The sequence below is a fragment of the Syngnathus leptorhynchus genome, chromosome 11, assembly GCF_054491065.1.
Source record: "Syngnathus leptorhynchus isolate UIUO chromosome 11, UIUO_Slep, whole genome shotgun sequence".
Classification (NCBI taxonomy): domain Eukaryota; kingdom Metazoa; phylum Chordata; class Actinopteri; order Syngnathiformes; family Syngnathidae; genus Syngnathus; species Syngnathus leptorhynchus.
The window spans coordinates 12,564,240-12,581,444 of NC_141205.1; the positions used below are offsets into that span (position 1 = coordinate 12,564,240).

Genomic DNA, 17,205 nt, shown 5'->3' on the forward strand with positions numbered 1-17,205 from the left:
AAAAACATGTCCTTGTAAGGTATATACATCGGTTCTGTTCTCACCTAAATGTCCTGTTATCTACTGAATGTTTTGTGACTATGGGTCATGGAAAGTGAACTGAGCTGTGTGTGCCGTGTCAGTGTTCTAATTGAGACACTATGTTTGTATAAATTAATAAGAATATTTACAGATTGATTGACATGATCAAGTATAGAAGTGTGTATAAACTGAAGAGAGAGCAACAGCAATGTGTACATATTCTAGCAAAGATGAATAAAGTTTAGTCTAAGTTATTGGTCGTCCTGATAAGTTTAGCAGTGATGTTTTTGGTGTGAAAAATAAACATCGAAAAGGACGGACGCCTGACGTTAACGTGACAAGTGCAGAAAGGCGCCATTCCTCTAGGGGCAGTGTGGCACATTATAGGCCTTCTTCGTTCAGAGGAAGAAGAGGAAGCTCCATCTCAGGTCAACCGCTCGCAGTCACACGACGTGCGCGTCTCGTCAGTTGCATTTCGTCTGTCAAGGTCCAACAAGGTGAGTCCAACTGTGCGCGATTTGCCCGCGCCAAACCTCAACTCCAAAACGTTTCGCACGTTCCCACGTCGGCAAAGTCACTCGGGCCAAACAATTTGCTGGATTTGAGCCGCTTTTCACTATCTCGAGAGCCTGCTTGTTAGCTCAGTTGCGCGGCGTGTTCGTTTGCTAGCCGGCGAGATCATGTCGCTGTCCTCCATACCTTGACAAAAGACGGAAGAACGTCCAGGCCCATTGTCAAAATGAAATCCTTACTTCAATAATAGTCTTGATGATGACGCCGGTAATACGCGGAGAGTGTGAAAGGAAGTGTCCGCGGTGACCTCACATGAATGAGCCAGTGGTGTGATTGCTCACTTTGTCGTATCAGTGGTGCTCGAGTGTTTAGCCAAAGAAATCCGAGCAGGTGTTTCACTCTGCATTCTTGTTTTGTCCGTAATAATCATATTTTTCGTATTCAACCATTGAGTTGGGGATATGAACATTTTTGCCTGTGAATGTTTGTGTTGTACTTTTACTGTTGGCCAGGACAGGTAATGTCATTGGTCAGGCAAATATAATCACAATTGTTTTTCCCGTTAGTGGCAATAACAGCTTGGAGTTATTGCTCATTCCCACACGCTCAGTAACAGGTTGAAGTTTGCAGCTCGTCCAACACGCAACAGCTTTAGAATTGGATTGAAGTTATTGGCCATTTAAAATCCTCACGCTGTCATCTTTGAGTTCTTGTTGGGGCTCAGCCATGGTGTTTTTTTGCTTCTTGTTTTCCTCCCTTCAGGTGATTGCCATGTCGCTGGCCAAGCCGGTGATGCGAGGTCTGCTGGGAAAGCGCCTGCGCTTTCATCTGCCCATTGCCTTCGGGTTGTCCATCCTGGCAGCCGTGGCCTTCAAGGTGACATATTAGCTGCTGGCATTTGTCTTCTCAGTGGCAACTGTCGGCCAGCCCAGTCGAGTCGCAAGCGAGTGGCTAACAGCTCTCTCGTCTTGGTCATTCTAATCCTCCTGCGTATGGCTTGAGGTTGTTGACAAAACAATGATTGGCAGTTTAGCCTATTGTCCAACGTGTGAAGAAGAAGAAAAAGAAAAAAAGGACCGGAATCATACGTGATTTACGTTTGTGGATTTTCTGCACTTTGAAATAATGAAACGATCATTCATCAACTCAATAGACAGAAAGACAGATACTTTATTGAACCCGAGGGGGAATTGGGTTGCCAGCAGTTCCATACATAAACAGATAGACAATACAACAAAACGTGACAAAAACGATCATAAAAGAGAGGAACAGAATTCAATCAAATAGATAGGTCAATAATAATAATAATTAAATAGACCAAATAAACTTGAATGGATGATTCAAATCTTTAGTTGCGGCTCTAGTTTCAAGTTATTGCTGGGCCAGGTTGTTATCATAACAATTTTCCCAGCCGATATCCCTTTTTGGCAGCATTTTGAGCATGACCGCTTTTTGACCGAGAATTCACCCAAAATGTTTTTATGCTGAGAAGGGGTGGATTTCAAAAAAAGGCAGATGTGCATTTTGACTGTGGCAACAGGTTTTGCAAATACAGGTTGCCGCGTCCAACGATATGTCCGGTAGCTCGATGTCGGGGCCTATTCGTATCGTCGTCGCAAACAGTTTGCCACCAATGTCGAACACAACGCCATCCTCGGGTCATGCTCAATTGTTAATTCATGGTAAGATGAAGAAATCACAAATGGAAACAGGCAGACGGCGCTTGTTTGTTTTGCGCCGCTTGATGAAACTTTCTCCAAAAGTTCTTAACATTTTGGATGGAAACGCAGTGCCAAAATGCTGAAAGCTGCTGTTTGCACGTGCGTGCAGTACACGGTGACGGAGCCGCGCAAGCAAGCCTATGCTGACTTCTACAAGCAGTACGACGCCGTCAAGGAGTTCAACGCCATGCGGGAGGCTGGAATCTTTGAGAGCGCGCGGCCCTCTGGAGAGTAAAAGCTGCTCAGCCATCCCGCCAGCGTCACCACATGGGAAATGTTTGCTTTTCTTCATTCCTGACACTTGTTCCTGCTGAGACGCTTCTCTTGAATTTACATCTAATAAATGTATAGCGAATCAGCCGAGGTTTTTTTTGGGGGGTGGGGGCGTCCTTCACTTTTTATGCATTACCGTGGAACTATGTCCTGTTTACCCTTAATCATATATCATTATAGTGGACAACTTATGATCAAATGAGGAAGATGATAAGATTTAAAGAGCCTACATTTGGCCTCCAACATTGATTGCATTGGCAGGAATTGCCTTCCTTTTGTTTGAATCAAACTCCAAACCTTTGCAATTTTGTGAAACCGCTGGCCTCTGGCAACTTTTTCCAAGCCTATCATAGGGCCTATGACGTTGCGCCCTCTGTAGGTGGCGTCCGTCCGTCGCTTCAGCCACTCAGCTGTTGATTCTTCTCCGCTCTTCTTCGTTTCCTCTTCGCTCTTCTTCGACCGACCTTCCTCGTTCGACATCGCTCTCAGTTCCTGGTTCCTCTACCGCCGCCGAATGTCCGCGGCGCAGCGCCCAACAAGTCCAAAGTTGTCTGAAGACTGGAGGAGAGGTGGCCACCTTGAGGGGGAGCCCCGATCCAAGAGGCTGGGGCACTTGGCCCGAGTATGTGACGTGCAAGGCGACAGTGAATTGAGGGCTTTTTGACGAGCAGTCGGAAGCCAAGTCGGCTCGAGCTGTTAGCCACGTAGCGCGTAGCTGCTCCTAGCTCGACAACCGATAGCGCTACCTGTTAGCCACGGCCGCCGCTGGAGAACGGAGGAGCATGGAGAGCAGGGACAAGGTGCAGATGCGGAACCATCCTCGCAGGTAACTGCTAGCTGACCTCTCGCCGACTTGGTCCGTTCGCCCCCTTGGTGACGACATCGGGCGGGCGGGCGGGCGGGAGACTTGCTGGCTCGCTTCCTGACACTTCAAATGACTTTGATCATCATTTCATCATTTCAAACCAACCCGAGTTGATTTTCATTCATTGGAAATGTCAAACGATTTGATGGTGCCGCTCTCTTCAAGTTATCGTTCGCTCTGCCGACGGCTCGCTAACAACTTTTTTTTGAATTCCTTTACTTCAGTGGAGCAAATTGAAATGGCATCGCATGTTGATGAAATCATGCCACAAATGCGTTCTTAAGACTGCTAGGAACTCCTTGAATTTTGAACTGGCTGTGTGCTGTGCGGGTGCGAGGCAGGCAGCTGAAGAAGCTGAGCGAGGACAGCCTGACCAAGCAGCCCGAGGAAGTGTTTGACGTCTTGGAGAAGTTGGGTGAAGGGTGAGGCCCGCTGGCGCCGTGCCGCCGTCGCTTGCTCTCTACACTCTCTCGTTGGCAACCTCCCATCTGGTGCGCAGGTCGTACGGCTCTGTGTTCAAGGCTCACTACCGAGAGACGGGAGAGATCGTGGCCATCAAACAGGTTCCTGTCGAGTCAGACCTGCAGGAGATCATCAAAGAGATCTCCATCATGCAGCAGTGCAACAGGTGGCCTCATACCTACCTCTGTGCCAAACTCACCGTAAACCCCAAGCCATGCATCTCTGAGCTGCTTGCGTAACAGCCATTTGTCTTTGTAACAATCCGCACATCAATTTCATTCCCATTTGTAACCATACAGCACGTAAACAGTGCGCGCAACAATCATTTAGGTTTGTGCCTAACGCTGATAATTACAAGCAATGGTGATTTACGTTGCTAACGAAACGAGGTAGCATTGTTTTTCTCGGCAACTTTGACCACAGCAGTCATGGTTCTTCCTCGCTGCTCAGTCCACATGTGGTGCGCTACTACGGCAGCTACTTCAAGAACAGTGACCTGTGGATTGTCATGGAATACTGTGGGGCCGGTTCCGTGTCCGACATCATACGTATACGCAGCAAGACGGTGAGACACCCACCCGCAAGTTGTTAGAGAGTTCATACCCGCTCCCACTAGAAGTTGACTGAAGCTAAACGCAAAGCAGATGCATGCAAAGCTGTGTCTGGACTATGGCAATGCTCACTCGTGCTTCATTTCAACTCTTTTGTTTGCATAGCTGAGCGAGGAGGAGATGGCCAGCATCCTTCAGTCCACACTCAAGGGATTGGAGTATCTTCACTTTATGAGGAAAATCCACCGTGACATCAAGGCGGGAAACATCCTGCTCAACACGGACGGTCAGGCCAAGCTGGCCGATTTTGGCGTCGCCGGTCAGCTGACGGTCGGTCTGCCGCCTTGCCCCCCCCCCCCACCCCACCTGCCCCTTTTGCTCCAACCACCCTCACTTCTGCTGGCAGGACACCATGGCCAAGCGGAACACTGTGATCGGGACACCCTTCTGGATGGCGCCCGAGGTGATCCAGGAGATCGGCTACAACTGCGTGGCTGACATCTGGTCGCTCGGCATCACCGCTATCGAGATGGCCGAGGGCAGGCCGCCCTACGCTGACATCCACCCCATGAGGGTAAGTAAGGTGGTCCAAAACCAACAGTGTTTTGGTTTTTGCTCCTCGCACCTGAATCTTTTCTACAGCTTGTCTGACTGAAAAGTGGCAAAATGCCGAGCCTCTCCGCACCAAACATTCTCTCGTTTCGTTGGTCCTCCACAAAAGCAGACTGTGTCTTCTGACAGGCCATCTTCATGATCCCCAGCAACCCCCCGCCCATGCTGCGTGACCCAGACGCGTGGTCGCCTCATTTCCGGGACTTTGTGAGCCAGTGTTTGGTGAAGAACCCCGGGAAGCGGGCCACCGCCACACAGCTGCTGCAGGTAGATGCGCGGTCCGGAGGTGGAGTCCAACCTGTAATAATTCAAGTAGTCATTTGAGAAGTTGCAGCATTTTCCCTGAAGAGTCCAACGTTTTTTTGTTGGAGCGTTTCCCACTACTTTTGTCCCTTTATTTAGCATTTAGCGTGAGTTATTCATTAGCCCGTCTCGTTGTGGAAGCTTGCAAGCCAAGATGTGATCTTACCTGTTTGAATGACACCACGATTACCGTTGTTGTTTTCTCCAGCACGCTTTCATCAAGGCGGCCAAGCCCGGCAGCATCCTGAGAGCGCTCATCAACGACGCCATGGACATTAAAGCCAAACGCCAGCAGGCGGTGCACGCCGAGCGGGATGACGAAAACGATGACGCCAATTCTGTACGCTTTCTTCAATGTGTTGGATCACAAAACAGCGGCCTCCGTTTGAGCCTCTCTTGTTCTCTCCCAGTCTTTTATTGATTGTCTTTTTCTACCTTCCAGGAAGAAGATGACGAGGCGAACCAAGGGACCATGGTGAGGGCGGGACCGGGTGGCTTGGCGACCATGCGCGCCGCCGCCACGTCGGGCCAACCAGACCCCGACGACCAGACGGGAAGCGTGCGCTCGCAGTTGGGCACCATGATTATCAACTCGGACGACGAGGATGAGGCGGGCACAATGAAAAGTGCGACAACCTAAATTCAAAATGGCCAAACGGCCTTCTGACAAACATGCATTGCCACCCATATTCTTGCTTCATGCTTGCAAAATGCACTTTCTCCAAAAAAATGCAATCATACGGGCATCCAATGAGAAAATGCCGGCCAGCCGACGTTTTTTGACGCGTGTGCTTTTGCCTGTCGGTCAGGGATGGACGAAGCGTCCCCTCCCGCCAAGCCGTCCTTCCTGGAATACTTTGAGCAGAAGGAGAAGGAGGCCAGCAGCAGCGGAGAGGACCGCAAATCACTGGCGGATGGCCATCTAGAGCCGGTGAGTGCGCCCAAAATAGCAGTTCGGACCGTCACCATTTGCCAAACTGTGTCAATTGTTGTTGTTTTCTGATCATCAAAAAATCCTGTTTCGATTGCCCTTCTTTTCCAATATAGAATGCAGGAATTGTGCAAACATGTTGGGCCAATGATGGCCATCACTTGGCACAACTCGTGACCGTCGCCAAACTGTCGGGCCAGTGACTTGGCGCAATTGCAATGAAGGGATGGATTTCGAAGTCTTGACGTACACACAAAGCACACTGGCATTCAATTCGAGATAGCATCTTAAGAATTGGGCGGCAATGTTGACTCGCAGGATTTGGCTCCAAAGAGAGACGATTGCTTTCCCTCAAACGAGGCGTGGCAGTGATGACGTGGTCCGAGCCACCTACGTCGCTAGCTCTTTAATCTCTCGGAAGCTTCTTAATGCGCTCGAGGCCCAAGTCGGTGTCTGCCACCGCCAGAGTCCAAAGGCAGCCGTGTCGAAGGCTGCCGAATGAGCGAGCTCGTCTTGCGCTCGTTTTGCGGCGCTCGTAGCGAAGCTGACCAGGTGGAAGCCCACTCAGCCGCCGTCCGTCTCCGACGAGACCATTAGCGCCAGTGCTTTTATGTGACACCACTGCCGCCGCAGCCTGACTTTCTGCCCGCCAGACGTGTTGACGTTCCGCCCGTGTTCTCAGGCGAGTTCGTGGTCGGTGGAGGACCTACGTGTGCGTCTGGCTGCCTTGGACCCGCAGATGGAGCAAGAAATGGAGGAGATCCGTCAGCGCTACCAGGCCAAGAGGAAACCCATCCTGGACGCCATTGAGACCAAGAAGAGGCGACAGCGGCAGGACAACTTGTGACATCAGCCCATCAAATCCAAATGAAGAAGGCAAAGAGCATCGCCTGCCTGGTTTTGACAAAGCAACGACTGGTTTCTATTTAAGAGGCCTGCCTGCCTGCCTGCCTGCCTTGACATCGCCTGGGTGTTGCCCATCCATTTTGCTTTGCCTGCAACTTGGATTGTGGCCATCAACTCCAGTTTGAGGACTTTCTTGGCATGCCTATCAAATGATTTGTGGGTTGTAAGCAAAATGCATGATCAACTTTTTGGATTTCCAATTTGGAGGATCCCATCCGCTCGCCAGCCCGCTGATGGCATGGCGGCCATCTTGTGGCGCCACTTCACTTGTCTGCTTCTTCCCGTTGCTCCTCAGTGAAATGTCAACTTTGGATGCGCTACTACTGTTAGTCGAAAGCACTGGAGGAGAAAATGCTGAAATGTTCTCATTTTTCACAAGCTGTTTTACAGGAAACAGAATGTTTGAATTTTCAGGACAACAACTTTTTCAGGGAAACCTGAGTGCGGTGCACTCTTGTCTTGTGTTGGGGAGGAGGTTGCTGATGGCGGAGAGCTTGCTCCTTCATCAATTCAGCCTCCAAAACATTGAGCGGCCTTTTGAGATGCAGTGAAGTCTTCCATATTTTTCATAGCTGCAAATGTACTCGGAACCGACCATCAAGGACCAATTTGTCCGAGCCGCTAAGCATCCCCCCCCCACACACACACACACAGACACACACAGACGCTTTGTTGACAAAACGTTGACTCCAAGTTGTTGTTTTTTTAAATTGTACCATTGCCTTCAAGTCTGATGTTTGCCGTATTGAAGGTGTCAATGTAATAAAGACCCCAGAAAAAGTTTTCAAGGTGCTTTTTATTGGCATCTTACAACATGTTGATGATGCAGCTCCACCAAGAAAACCCAAACACAGAGACAAACACTGAATTGGGGAAAATCAAACAAAATTCACACTTTGGAGTCAACATCCTCAGACGCACATTCATTCACGCACACACACACCCACAACCTGTGCAGATTGGGTTCTCGGAAGGCCGCATTTTGAAATGTATGGCGTCATTTCCTGTACGTCAAGTCCAAATTCACCTCAAACCTGTACCAAATGGCCAGGGTCTCCGGAAATGACGTCAGGTGACCGAAAAGGCTACCTTTAGACGACGAATTTGGACATAGCAACGGAGGGAGCGTCCTGGAAAGTTGTGCTCTTTTCGGAGACGTCCCCATTCATATGCGCGCCCACACACACAAGTACACAGTCAAACCCCGCCAGCGGAGTCAGTCCTTCGGGGTAAATCGCGAACGAGCGAGCAAGCGGGCAGAAGTGAAGACATCTCGAAGATTGTGAAGAAGCTGTGAGTACTTGCAACATCTGCACACTCGCGACTTGACGCCATGTGGACACGTGATGGACAGGTGAGATTGTGGCAACAATCACAAAGTCTGCCTTTTTCAATATGTCCATTTGGCTTTTCAGATTGTGGCGGCGTTCATCTGTGTCTTTCTAAAACGTTTGAATCTTTTAACAGTTGTTGATTCCCCAGTCACATTAGCCCAGTCACATTTTGTCTTTGTTTGTGTTTTCATTTGTGTCACGCGTAGCAGGCAGAAAGAAACCTTGTACTTTGGAACCATACCCCCCAACATTTCCCGTTTTCTGAGCAAAGAGGGGTGGTGCTGCAACCTTTTGGTAATAGGAGGAATTACAGTTTCAAGTTTCATGATTATTATTTTTTTTAATTCAGTTTGACAGCGCAGGCGGGCCATAAATAATACATTATAAGACCAAAGCTGCAGGCCGTATGAAATCTGACCAGGGGCTGGATTTGGCCCGCGGGCCGGAATTTGGACAGGCGGACGAATGTTGGGAAAGGCGTCCTTAGAACACTTCAGCCTTGCGGCGGCAGCGGCGTGTGTTTTGAGAAGAATGTTTTGTAAGGAGGTCATTTGCGAGTGCGCGTGATTCCATGTGTCCTTTCTCAATATTGTTCGCTGCAGGCTCCGGCCTTCTGCATGGCGTCGGCAACCCGGCCCCGCCCCTTCCTCCTCGTCTGCGCACTGACGTGGGCGATGGTGGTGGCCGAGCCGGCCGGATGCAAGATCCGCATCACGGACAAAGGCCTGGACAAGCGTAAGACCGCTCGCCCGCCCGCCCGCCCGCTAGTTGCCCATGAGCTGACCGTGTTGTGTTTTTGCCTATAGTCAAGTGGGAGACGCAGATGTTTGTGGAGGAGGAGCTGAGCAACATCAGCATGCCCGAGATAAGCGGCAAGGAGGGAAACCTCCAGTACACCGTCAGCGAGTAGGTAGTGGCGTCAGGCGCAGCGGCGCATGGACACATCCCTGCACAATCCAACTGAACAATGTCCTCTGTAAAACCTAATGCTATGGAGGGAAGCTACACATCTGGCTGGCTGGCTGGCTGGCTGGCTGGCTGTCAGTCTGTCGCTCCATGCAACGGCATGGAAATCTCTAGTGTAGCAGCGCATCCTAATGGGCATATTAAATGAGATGGAGTGACGTTGTGGCCGGCTGACCCTTGCCGACAGTTGCTGACTGACTGTTGCGTGCTTTGTCCGTCCAGTGTGAAGATCACAGAGCTCAACCTGACTTACGCCCACTTGAGCTTCTCGCCCGAGGCGGGCGTGATGTTTGACGTCCGGAACTCGTCCATCGCGCTCAGTTTCCACCGACAGCTCCTCTACTGGTTCTTGTGAGTTCCGGCGCCGACAAAATGGCTCGCGCTCTCTAATCGATGATTTCTAAATCATCAGTTACGACACGGGGAAGATCGAGGCGTCGGCCGAGGGCGTCCGCATCATCGCGGCGCTCGGCTTGGGCCGAGACACGCGCGGACGCCTCAAGATCAACAATGTCACCTGCGAAGCCAAAATCCAGAAGATGAGGGCGAGGTTTGGCGGAACGCTCGGGTAAGGAAGTCGTCGCTGACGTTATCTGTGACGTCACGGTCTACCCTACGTCCCGATTTACCCACAGGAGAGTCTACGACTTCCTGGGGAAGTTCCTCGCCACCGGCATGCGCTTACTCCTCAACAAGCAGGTGTGTGTGTGTGAATCCCGTTGCCGCCATTGCCGCCCATCTGTCATCAGCCTTCCTGGCGTTTAACTGTGCGCCTGGCACGCAGATCTGTCCGGCCTTGCGGCAGGCATCTCTGCTGCATGTAAACTCCATGCTGGAGAGCATTCCTGTGAGAGCGGAGGTGGACAGCTATATCGGGATCGACTATGCGCTGACAGACGACCCCTTGGTGACGTCTCGGAGCCTGGACATGAACTTCCGAGTAGGGCGCAGCACGCCCGCCTGCCCGCCCGCCCGCCCGCCGGCCCGCCCGCCCGCGTCATGCAACACACGTGTTGCTGTTGGCAGGGGATGTTCTTCCACCTGGGCGACGACGAGCATGACGCACTGGGCAACCACGCGGTGGAGCCCACCATCCTAGAGTACGACAGGATGGTCTACTTGGCACTCTCGGAGTTCTTCTTTGACAGCGGCCTGTTCTCCTACTACAAGGCGGGAATTTTCCAGATGAACGTCACCAACGACAACGTAAGCCACAAGCACTCGACGAGTCTCGCGCATAGGTCTTTGACTGTACGGGCCTTTGGCAGATGCCCAAAAAATTGGAGATGCTGCTGAGGACAACCTACTTTGGAACCATGATGATGCTGGTGAGTGGCATCCTGTCTGGGATGTTTGCTGCATTGTCACCAGCACCTGCGACGTGATGGCAGTGTGTTGGCTTTCCACGTCTCTCGGCTTTGAGTGGCTTTCAAAGCGTTCCCCTCCCTCCCTCCTTTCTTTCAAGGGGTCCCTACGTCTTCACCTATTGGCCACGCCGGTCGGTGCTGCTGTGTTTCGTGTGCACGGCCGTTTTCGGCACATTTTTCACGTGTTTGCGTTTGTCTTAAGTCTGTTTTGACATCTTTACTATCAATGATCAAGCCTTCAATGGCCGGTGTGTCCTCTTCCCACATTTTTCCTCTTAGTTTGCATTCCGAGCGCACTTAGGTCTTTCCAGTGTGCCGGGATGTATCGTATTGTGTCGCGTCGTAAATGTCTGCCGTTCAACCGCGATGCAACTTGCGCTGCCTTTGTTAGAATCCGGCGTCGATGGACTCGCCCGTGTCTTTGAAAATGTCTGTCAACGCGCCGCCAAAGTCCACCATCAAGACGTCCGGCGCCACCGTCACCATGACGGCCGTGGTCAAGGTGATGATGACTCCTGCCGGCCAGCCACCCGTGCAGCTCAGCAGCATGACCATGGTATGCGCGCTTCTCCTCATGATGCAAAGAGTCCTCAAAAGCTCAGGATGTTGTCTTCTCTTCTGCGCTTCTCCAGGAAAGCAAATTTAACGCCAACGTTTTCATCCGAGGAAAACGTTTGGCAGTACAAGTCGACCTGCGCAGGTACGCACGCACGCACGCAGTCACATGGCCGCCCACAAGTGCACCCGTGTGGACCTTCACCTACTTGTCTTTGAGTCTTTCAGGTTCAAAATCTACTCCAACCAGTCAGCGTTGGAATCTCTGGCAGTAAGAGAGGCTAACATCCTTGATGTGTGGGCTTATGTTTGCTTTTCATGTCTCCAATTGGTCTGTCCACTGTGACATGTCTACGGCATTTCCATTTTCAATGGCTTGAATGTGCCTGTCTCCTGTGTTTTTCATGCGGGGTCTTCAGCCGTTATCTTTGATGTTTGTGGTAGTGTCCCTTTTTTGCATACGTGTGACTTGTTGGCATCTCCTCGGGTGTTGATGTGTTCCTTTGACCTCCTTCATCAGCTGATTCCACTGCAGGCTCCTCTGAAGACCATGTTGCAGATGTCCGTGGTACCCCTCATCAACGGTAAAGCGACATGGACGCACGACACATTTCAGTCCACGCTCGTCACTCGCGCGCACCTGCCTTTTCAGACTGGTCCAAGCGAGGTGTTGCTATTCCTCTGGCAGATGGGTTGGACCTCATCGAGGAAGTGGTGGAGTACCACAACGTAAGTAAGTAAGAGACATATCCACCGCCGAGCGCACTGACCCGTGGGACCCTGTAGGGTTTCATCCTGATTGGAGCAAACCTCCACTTCAACAAAAGCCTGAGGGAGATGGTGGCCAGCCCCGCTGCTGCCAAATGAATACACGCCCTGCGGGCGGGCGGGCGGGCGGGCGTGCGTCCAGCTGTCTTCGCACACACACACACACACACAATGTAATAGGAATGTAAATATGAAAATAAGTACGCACATGTATACTGTTGTGTAATATTCAGCAGTTATTTGAGGCAATAAACCAGTGTGGAAAACTCATTATTTGGGTATCTTTTTTTATTTTCAGAACTTCAAATATGAGTCTTGTGGTAGTATGTGAGAGGAAAAAAAATCTTAACCCTAAAGCTGCAGACAGGACAAGATGAGGAATTTTCAAGTGTTGGCGTGCATGTGTGAGACACGTCCACAACCACTGCAGGGTTTCATCGTGATTGGAGAAAAGGCCCCGCCACTGCCAAATGAACACGAGCTAGCTGTGCATGCGTCCATTGGCCTTTGTGTTCACACCATGTTAATAGGAATGAATGTGAAAATAAGTACACACATGTACAGTGTTGTGTCATTTTCATTTGAAATCTTATGGATGGGGCCTGAACACATTGAAGAACCAATGCAAGTGCTGTGACAGAAAACATGTCGTCCAAGAATAAGGTTTTGAAGGAGGCTTGGGGACTGATTCAAATACGCTTTAGGTTTTCAAACATGTTGAAGGTATTAGCAAAGAAGGATCAAGTATAGTAAGGCTTGGCTTTTAGTGACCCCTTATCGTTAAGTAGGCTGTTTTCATAAACGAGGCATACACTCTGGTCTCAATTCAACCCAATAATTGGATGCTTAGCCTGACCAAGGGCCCAGTTGGGGACCGCTTGTCTAATAAACCGCAAATAGACTGGAAAATGCTCAGTCAGAAATAAAAAAAGCAATAACCCCAAAACAGGTCAACCTAACCCTAGCCGTCCCAAGAGCACCTCTGGCCATCTGTTTTTGGGAAATGAGTCTGAAGTTATTTTTTAGCATCAGCACGCTAAGAACACGTTTTGCAGCAATTTATTGATCCTCAAGCACGATGGCTCCCGGTCGCCCCCAATCAACATCACATTTGCGTCGGTAGGTCAGCTATGGAGTCGTAACCGTGGAAACCGCACTTGGCACCCGCCACCCTGCAGCCGAACGTCAGCGCGTCCTGCAGACTGCAACCTGCTCGCACATGACCAGAGTGAGCGAGGTGAGCGCGTTCCACCTGCGCTGCGCTGCGCATTCATTCGCCCGTCACCGTTGGCCAGCTTGTGTATGACGGCGGCGTTGAAGGTATCTCCGGCTCCCAGCGTGTCCAGCACGTGCTTGGGCGGGAAGGCGTCGGAATGGAGCAGTGTTCCGTCGGCGTCTAGGGCGTCTGCTCCTTTCTCGGCCCAAGCGCAAATCAGGACGGCGCTGAAAGTGGACGGCCAAGGTCATTCATTTCGGACTCAAGAGGGGAGCCGGGTCGAGGTCGATGGGCCACGACGAACCAACGGCGGCACCTCTCTGTCTCTTTGGGAGGGGACGGAAAGGCACAGACTCACCCCGCTCGGATGCGTCCTCCGAGTCCTTGGAGAGCGCTTTGAGGCGTAGCGAAGCCCAGGTGTCGAGCTACGTCCTTACTCACAAATACCTGTCGGAAAAGGGTCGCCACTGAGCCTCTTGCAAATGTGTGTTTTGAAATCTACAGAAAAATCAAACGACATCACTCCAAAATGTCGCCGCAGGTTCGGTGGCTGACCACGTCGGCGTGCGGGAAGAGCCGATACAGCTCCTCTCGAGGCTTCTCGATCTCCACGGAGACGGTGATCCTGAGACGACGTGGCAACGCGGCGTTGTGTCGGACCACCGCCGCCATCATCTTCAGCTGCTGCTCGGCGTTGCGCCCCTGCCGCACACACAGTGCCAGCCTGCTCTCTCACTCCACTGGAGACGGAATCAGGCTCACCTCCCAGTGGATCCACTTGAAGGCGCTCAGGTCCAGTCGGCTGAAGTCGTCCAACGTCACGTCTAGGATGTTGCTGCACAAATTGGATTGTCACGTGATTCTTTGCCTTGGAGGACACCTGCCTCGATGTTTCCCAAAATATTCCAATGCAAATTTTCAATGACGAGTCCATGTTTGCCCCTGATCAACTGCAGAATTTGAAATTTGGGGTTTTGGCACGCTTTAGGCCTTTTTTTGTCCACGGGTGAAGATTTGAAGGGGAAAAAAGTTGCATCGGAACCTTTACAATCTGAAGGAGCGGCAGCTCGTGTCATCCACCACTTCATCGTGCCATTTGTCGGGAAACATCAAATGAGGACTTTGTTCCCATTGTTTCAACATTAAAATGTCTTTGGTGCAAATCATTTGGACATAAGAGGATTTCTGAATGAAAGATGCTGACAAGGACACCCACGCAATTAAAAGGCAAATTAGGGCCACCTTGAAAATGGACCTTCCCCACTTTTGCCAGCCAATGCAAAATTGCTCGGCTCGCGCGTCTGACTCGTCACAGCATGCAACAACGTGACCGAGGACTCCAATGAAAAGCAGGCGACGCATCGTGAAGGATGCAAAGCGACATTTGGTGATAGCACGCTCGTCCAAACGCGCCACGCCAAACTCGACTCGCATGGCCATCACAAAGCACCGGGGGCCACCTAAAAGCACAATGCACACAAGCTATGCGAGGGGACCTCCTTTGGAATGGTTGGGGGCCGCATGGTCTGCAACTTGACGTCCCCCTGACATGGGATGGACAACAATCAGCGAGGACGGAGAACAATTAGTGTGGAAACGCGTCGAGCGAAAGTGTGCCACCAAAGTGGGCAAGTGAGCACGACAAAACCATTGATGGAAATTCATCAAGCCAACGGTTGACAAGCAACTGATTCCAACGAGAAGGCTTTGATTAGAAGAGACGGCGGATTGACGCGAGGCACCCGCAGCCGGCGCTCAGCACCCGCGGCCGGCGCTCAGCACCCGCGGCCGGCGCTCAGCACCCGCGGCCGGCGCTCAGCACCCGCGGCCGGCGCTCAGCACCCGCGGCCGGCGCTCAGCACCCGCGGCCGGCGCTCAGCACCCGCGGCCGGCGCTCAGCACCCGCGGCCGGCGCTCAGCACCCGCGGCCGGCGCTCAGCACGCGCGGGAGCCACCTGCTCGGTCTTACGTGTCGGCCAGGAGGACGGTGCGAGAACCGCTGGACGGGCAAACCACGCAACAGGCGCTGGGAGTTTGGCCAGTCTGCTGCCACGCCACCCACGAACTGTCGATGCCCCGACGCGAGAAGTCGTCAATGATGAAACTGACACACACACACACATACACACACGCGCGTGCGGGGAATTTAGCCGTTGCTCGCCCCTCCAAAATAAAAACGACGGAAACCTAGCCGCCCACAGTACTGCAAGCTGGGAGCGCTCTGCACCGAAGTCCTGAAACCTGAGAGACGCGCGTGAGAGAGCGCTCACTCGTTCAAAAGCGCGCGCACACACCTGTTCACGTGCAAGATGGTGCGACTTCCTGTGGCAGCGTTGACGATGACGAGCGAGCATGGCATGACGCCGCCGGCCCGCTCGCGCAGCTGACGCACCTCCACCTGGAACCTCTGAAAATCCTCCAAAATAAAACTACAAACAGGAAACTGCTTCATGCCTTTTCTGCCCTCCAAAAGAAATCACCTGGTTAGTGGTTTGGCACGTTTGTGTTTGCCGGCCTTACCTTGTCAGATCAAAGTTCTGGCACTCAGTACGTGTGTGTGTTTGTTTGTATAGTTAGCACCTGGTCAAAGGTTCCAGCACGCAGTGTGTGTGTGTGTGTGTGTGTGTGTGTGTGTGTGTGTGTGTGTGTGTGTGTGTGTGTGTGTGTGTGTGTGTGTGTGTGTGTGTGTGTGTGTGTGTGTGTGTGTGTGTGTGAGTGAGTTTGTGTGTTTGTGAGTGAGTGAGTGAGTGAGTGAGTGAGTGAGTGAGTGAGTGAGTGATGCGCGCGCCCATCTGTTTGAATATGCGTGCGTGTTACCTGGCCACAGGTCCAGCACAAAGTGATCCCATAAATGCGCACGGCGATCCCAGAAGCGACAAAACTGTGCACGAATTGGACGCATTGCCACCTCGCTGCCATCGCTGTGACACGCACCTGCCACATTCCCGCTTGACGTTAAGTTCCATCATCAGCCGTCATGTTGGTGTCGAAATCAACCAAAGTACGAGCCTTGCTTGGCATGTGCTCACCTGCTGTCCGAATCTTCTTGGGGAAACGCGTCCACCACGCTGATGATGTCCAGACAAACGAGGCCGACGCACAGAATTGTCTTGGTTTGGTCTTGAATCTTCTCGGTTTGGTCTTGAAACTTCTCGGTTTGGTCAACATTTTTCTCGATTTGGTCTCGATCTCCGTGCCGCTCCATGTCACTCGGCAACCTTTGTCCTGTTTGCTTAAGCACGTTGACGTGATTGTGATTGCAGACCGCGGTGCTCTTTATCTATCGCAGGTTGCAAATGGCGCCTCCTTCAAAACGGAGGCCACACGAGCAGTTTGCATGAAAGCTCCCCATTGTGTCGCACGAATTTCAATGCACCAAACACATGGCCGAACAGAAAAGGTGGGTCCCCCTTCCCATGGGCTCACCACCTGTGGGGGGGGGGGGGCCAAAGTGAGCTGGGCGGCGACCTTGGCGGTCTGATCTCCGGCTGCAGAGGCTGGCTTTAGGGACATGGAATGTCACCTCTCTGTGCACCACAGATGCCATAAAGTCACAGCAATGGCGCAGCAAAGGCGCAGCCTCGTCCCTGATGTCTTTTCTTGGCTTGCGGCCTTGTTGACAGGGAGCAGGAAGTGGACTCTCTGGTGCGATGGAAGCGGCTATTGTGCAAGAGCTAAAAAAAAACGAACCCAAAACAAAAGGCCGTCTTGTGCGGTGGTCCCCACCCAGGGTCACGCTGCACTCAAAGAGGAAAGGAGCCGGTGGCCCACGACAGCGCCCTCCCTCCCTCCCTCCCTCCGGAAACTGTGCGTCAAAAGCCCCCGGCGGGTGGCTCGCCAA

General features: G+C 51.9%; 4 protein-coding genes across 7 annotated transcripts; 3 read left to right on the top strand and 1 right to left on the bottom strand.

The window, feature by feature from the left end:
• The first annotated feature begins 377 nt into the window (after window positions 1–377).
• Window positions 378–2,613, top strand: cox6c (cytochrome c oxidase subunit 6C). The gene is made up of 3 exons (XM_085924425.1): window positions 378–518; window positions 1,297–1,410; window positions 2,365–2,613. The coding sequence occupies exons 2-3, from the start codon at window positions 1,306–1,308 to the stop codon at window positions 2,488–2,490; spliced, it is 231 nt and encodes a 76-aa protein (XP_085780551.1). The 5' UTR covers window positions 378–518; window positions 1,297–1,305; the 3' UTR covers window positions 2,491–2,613.
• A 344-nt stretch (window positions 2,614–2,957) lies between these two features.
• LOC147049658 (serine/threonine-protein kinase 4-like) lies at window positions 2,958–7,940 on the top strand. Its single transcript, XM_085924424.1, has 11 exons — window positions 2,958–3,354; window positions 3,735–3,815; window positions 3,893–4,021; window positions 4,306–4,420; window positions 4,572–4,736; window positions 4,813–4,980; window positions 5,148–5,285; window positions 5,530–5,661; window positions 5,764–5,947; window positions 6,131–6,252; window positions 6,935–7,940. Exons 1-11 carry the CDS (start codon window positions 3,311–3,313, stop codon window positions 7,097–7,099), a joined length of 1,443 nt encoding a protein of 480 aa, XP_085780550.1. The 5' UTR covers window positions 2,958–3,310; the 3' UTR covers window positions 7,100–7,940.
• A 251-nt stretch (window positions 7,941–8,191) lies between these two features.
• Window positions 8,192–12,418, top strand: pltp (phospholipid transfer protein). Of its 3 annotated transcripts, XM_085924377.1 has the most exons (16): window positions 8,192–8,512; window positions 8,699–8,786; window positions 9,095–9,227; window positions 9,299–9,398; window positions 9,681–9,809; window positions 9,871–10,026; window positions 10,094–10,157; window positions 10,243–10,398; window positions 10,485–10,664; window positions 10,727–10,786; window positions 11,217–11,381; window positions 11,458–11,525; window positions 11,609–11,651; window positions 11,901–11,964; window positions 12,033–12,109; window positions 12,167–12,418. In XM_085924377.1, exons 1-16 carry the CDS (start codon window positions 8,505–8,507, stop codon window positions 12,245–12,247), a joined length of 1,572 nt encoding a protein of 523 aa, XP_085780503.1. In that variant the 5' UTR covers window positions 8,192–8,504; the 3' UTR covers window positions 12,248–12,418. The 3 variants fall into 3 exon arrangements, with proteins under 3 accessions (XP_085780503.1, XP_085780505.1, XP_085780506.1); XM_085924379.1 differs by lacking the exon at window positions 8,699–8,786; XM_085924380.1 differs by lacking the exon at window positions 8,699–8,786 and having other exon boundaries at window positions 8,192–8,451.
• khk (ketohexokinase) lies at window positions 12,419–16,686 on the bottom strand. 2 transcript variants are annotated; one of them, XM_085924381.1, is made up of 8 exons: window positions 16,394–16,686; window positions 16,182–16,298; window positions 15,334–15,468; window positions 14,127–14,199; window positions 13,920–14,066; window positions 13,723–13,811; window positions 13,434–13,591; window positions 12,419–13,357 (listed from the first exon to the last, which is right to left on the bottom strand). In XM_085924381.1, exons 1-8 carry the CDS (start codon window positions 16,567–16,569, stop codon window positions 13,254–13,256), a joined length of 999 nt encoding a protein of 332 aa, XP_085780507.1. In that variant the 5' UTR covers window positions 16,570–16,686; the 3' UTR covers window positions 12,419–13,253. The 2 variants fall into 2 exon arrangements, with proteins under 2 accessions (XP_085780507.1, XP_085780508.1); XM_085924382.1 differs by lacking the exons at window positions 16,182–16,298; window positions 16,394–16,686 and adding an exon at window positions 15,659–16,174.
• Window positions 16,687–17,205: the final 519 nt, after the last annotated feature.

Excerpts from the sequence above, each read along its gene's own strand:
- pltp (XM_085924377.1), top strand. Across the intron at positions 11,382-11,457 it reads AGCTCAGCAGCATGACCATG|GAAAGCAAATTTAACGCCAA; the intron begins GTATGCGCGCTT and ends GCGCTTCTCCAG. Across the intron at positions 12,110-12,166 it reads AAGTGGTGGAGTACCACAAC|GGTTTCATCCTGATTGGAGC; the intron begins GTAAGTAAGTAA and ends GGGACCCTGTAG.
- LOC147049658 (XM_085924424.1), top strand. The coding sequence starts at position 3,311 with ATGGAGAGCAGGGACAAGGTGCAGATGCGGAACCATCCTCGCAG. Across the intron at positions 4,022-4,305 it reads ATCATGCAGCAGTGCAACAG|TCCACATGTGGTGCGCTACT; the intron begins GTGGCCTCATAC and ends CTCGCTGCTCAG. Across the intron at positions 5,948-6,130 it reads TGAGGCGGGCACAATGAAAA|GGATGGACGAAGCGTCCCCT; the intron begins GTGCGACAACCT and ends CCTGTCGGTCAG.
- cox6c (XM_085924425.1), top strand. The coding sequence starts at position 1,306 with ATGTCGCTGGCCAAGCCGGTGATGCGAGGTCTGCTGGGAAAGCGCCTG. Across the intron at positions 1,411-2,364 it reads TGGCAGCCGTGGCCTTCAAG|TACACGGTGACGGAGCCGCG; the intron begins GTGACATATTAG and ends ACGTGCGTGCAG.
- khk (XM_085924381.1), bottom strand. The coding sequence starts at position 16,569 with ATGGAGCGGCACGGAGATCGAGACCAAATCGAGAAAAATGTTGACCAA. Across the intron at positions 15,469-16,181 it reads TGTGCTGGACCTGTGGCCAG|TTTCATCATTGACGACTTCT; the intron begins GTAACACGCACG and ends TGTGTGTGTCAG. Across the intron at positions 13,592-13,722 it reads GGAGGACGCATCCGAGCGGG|CGCCGTCCTGATTTGCGCTT; the intron begins GTGAGTCTGTGC and ends GTCCACTTTCAG.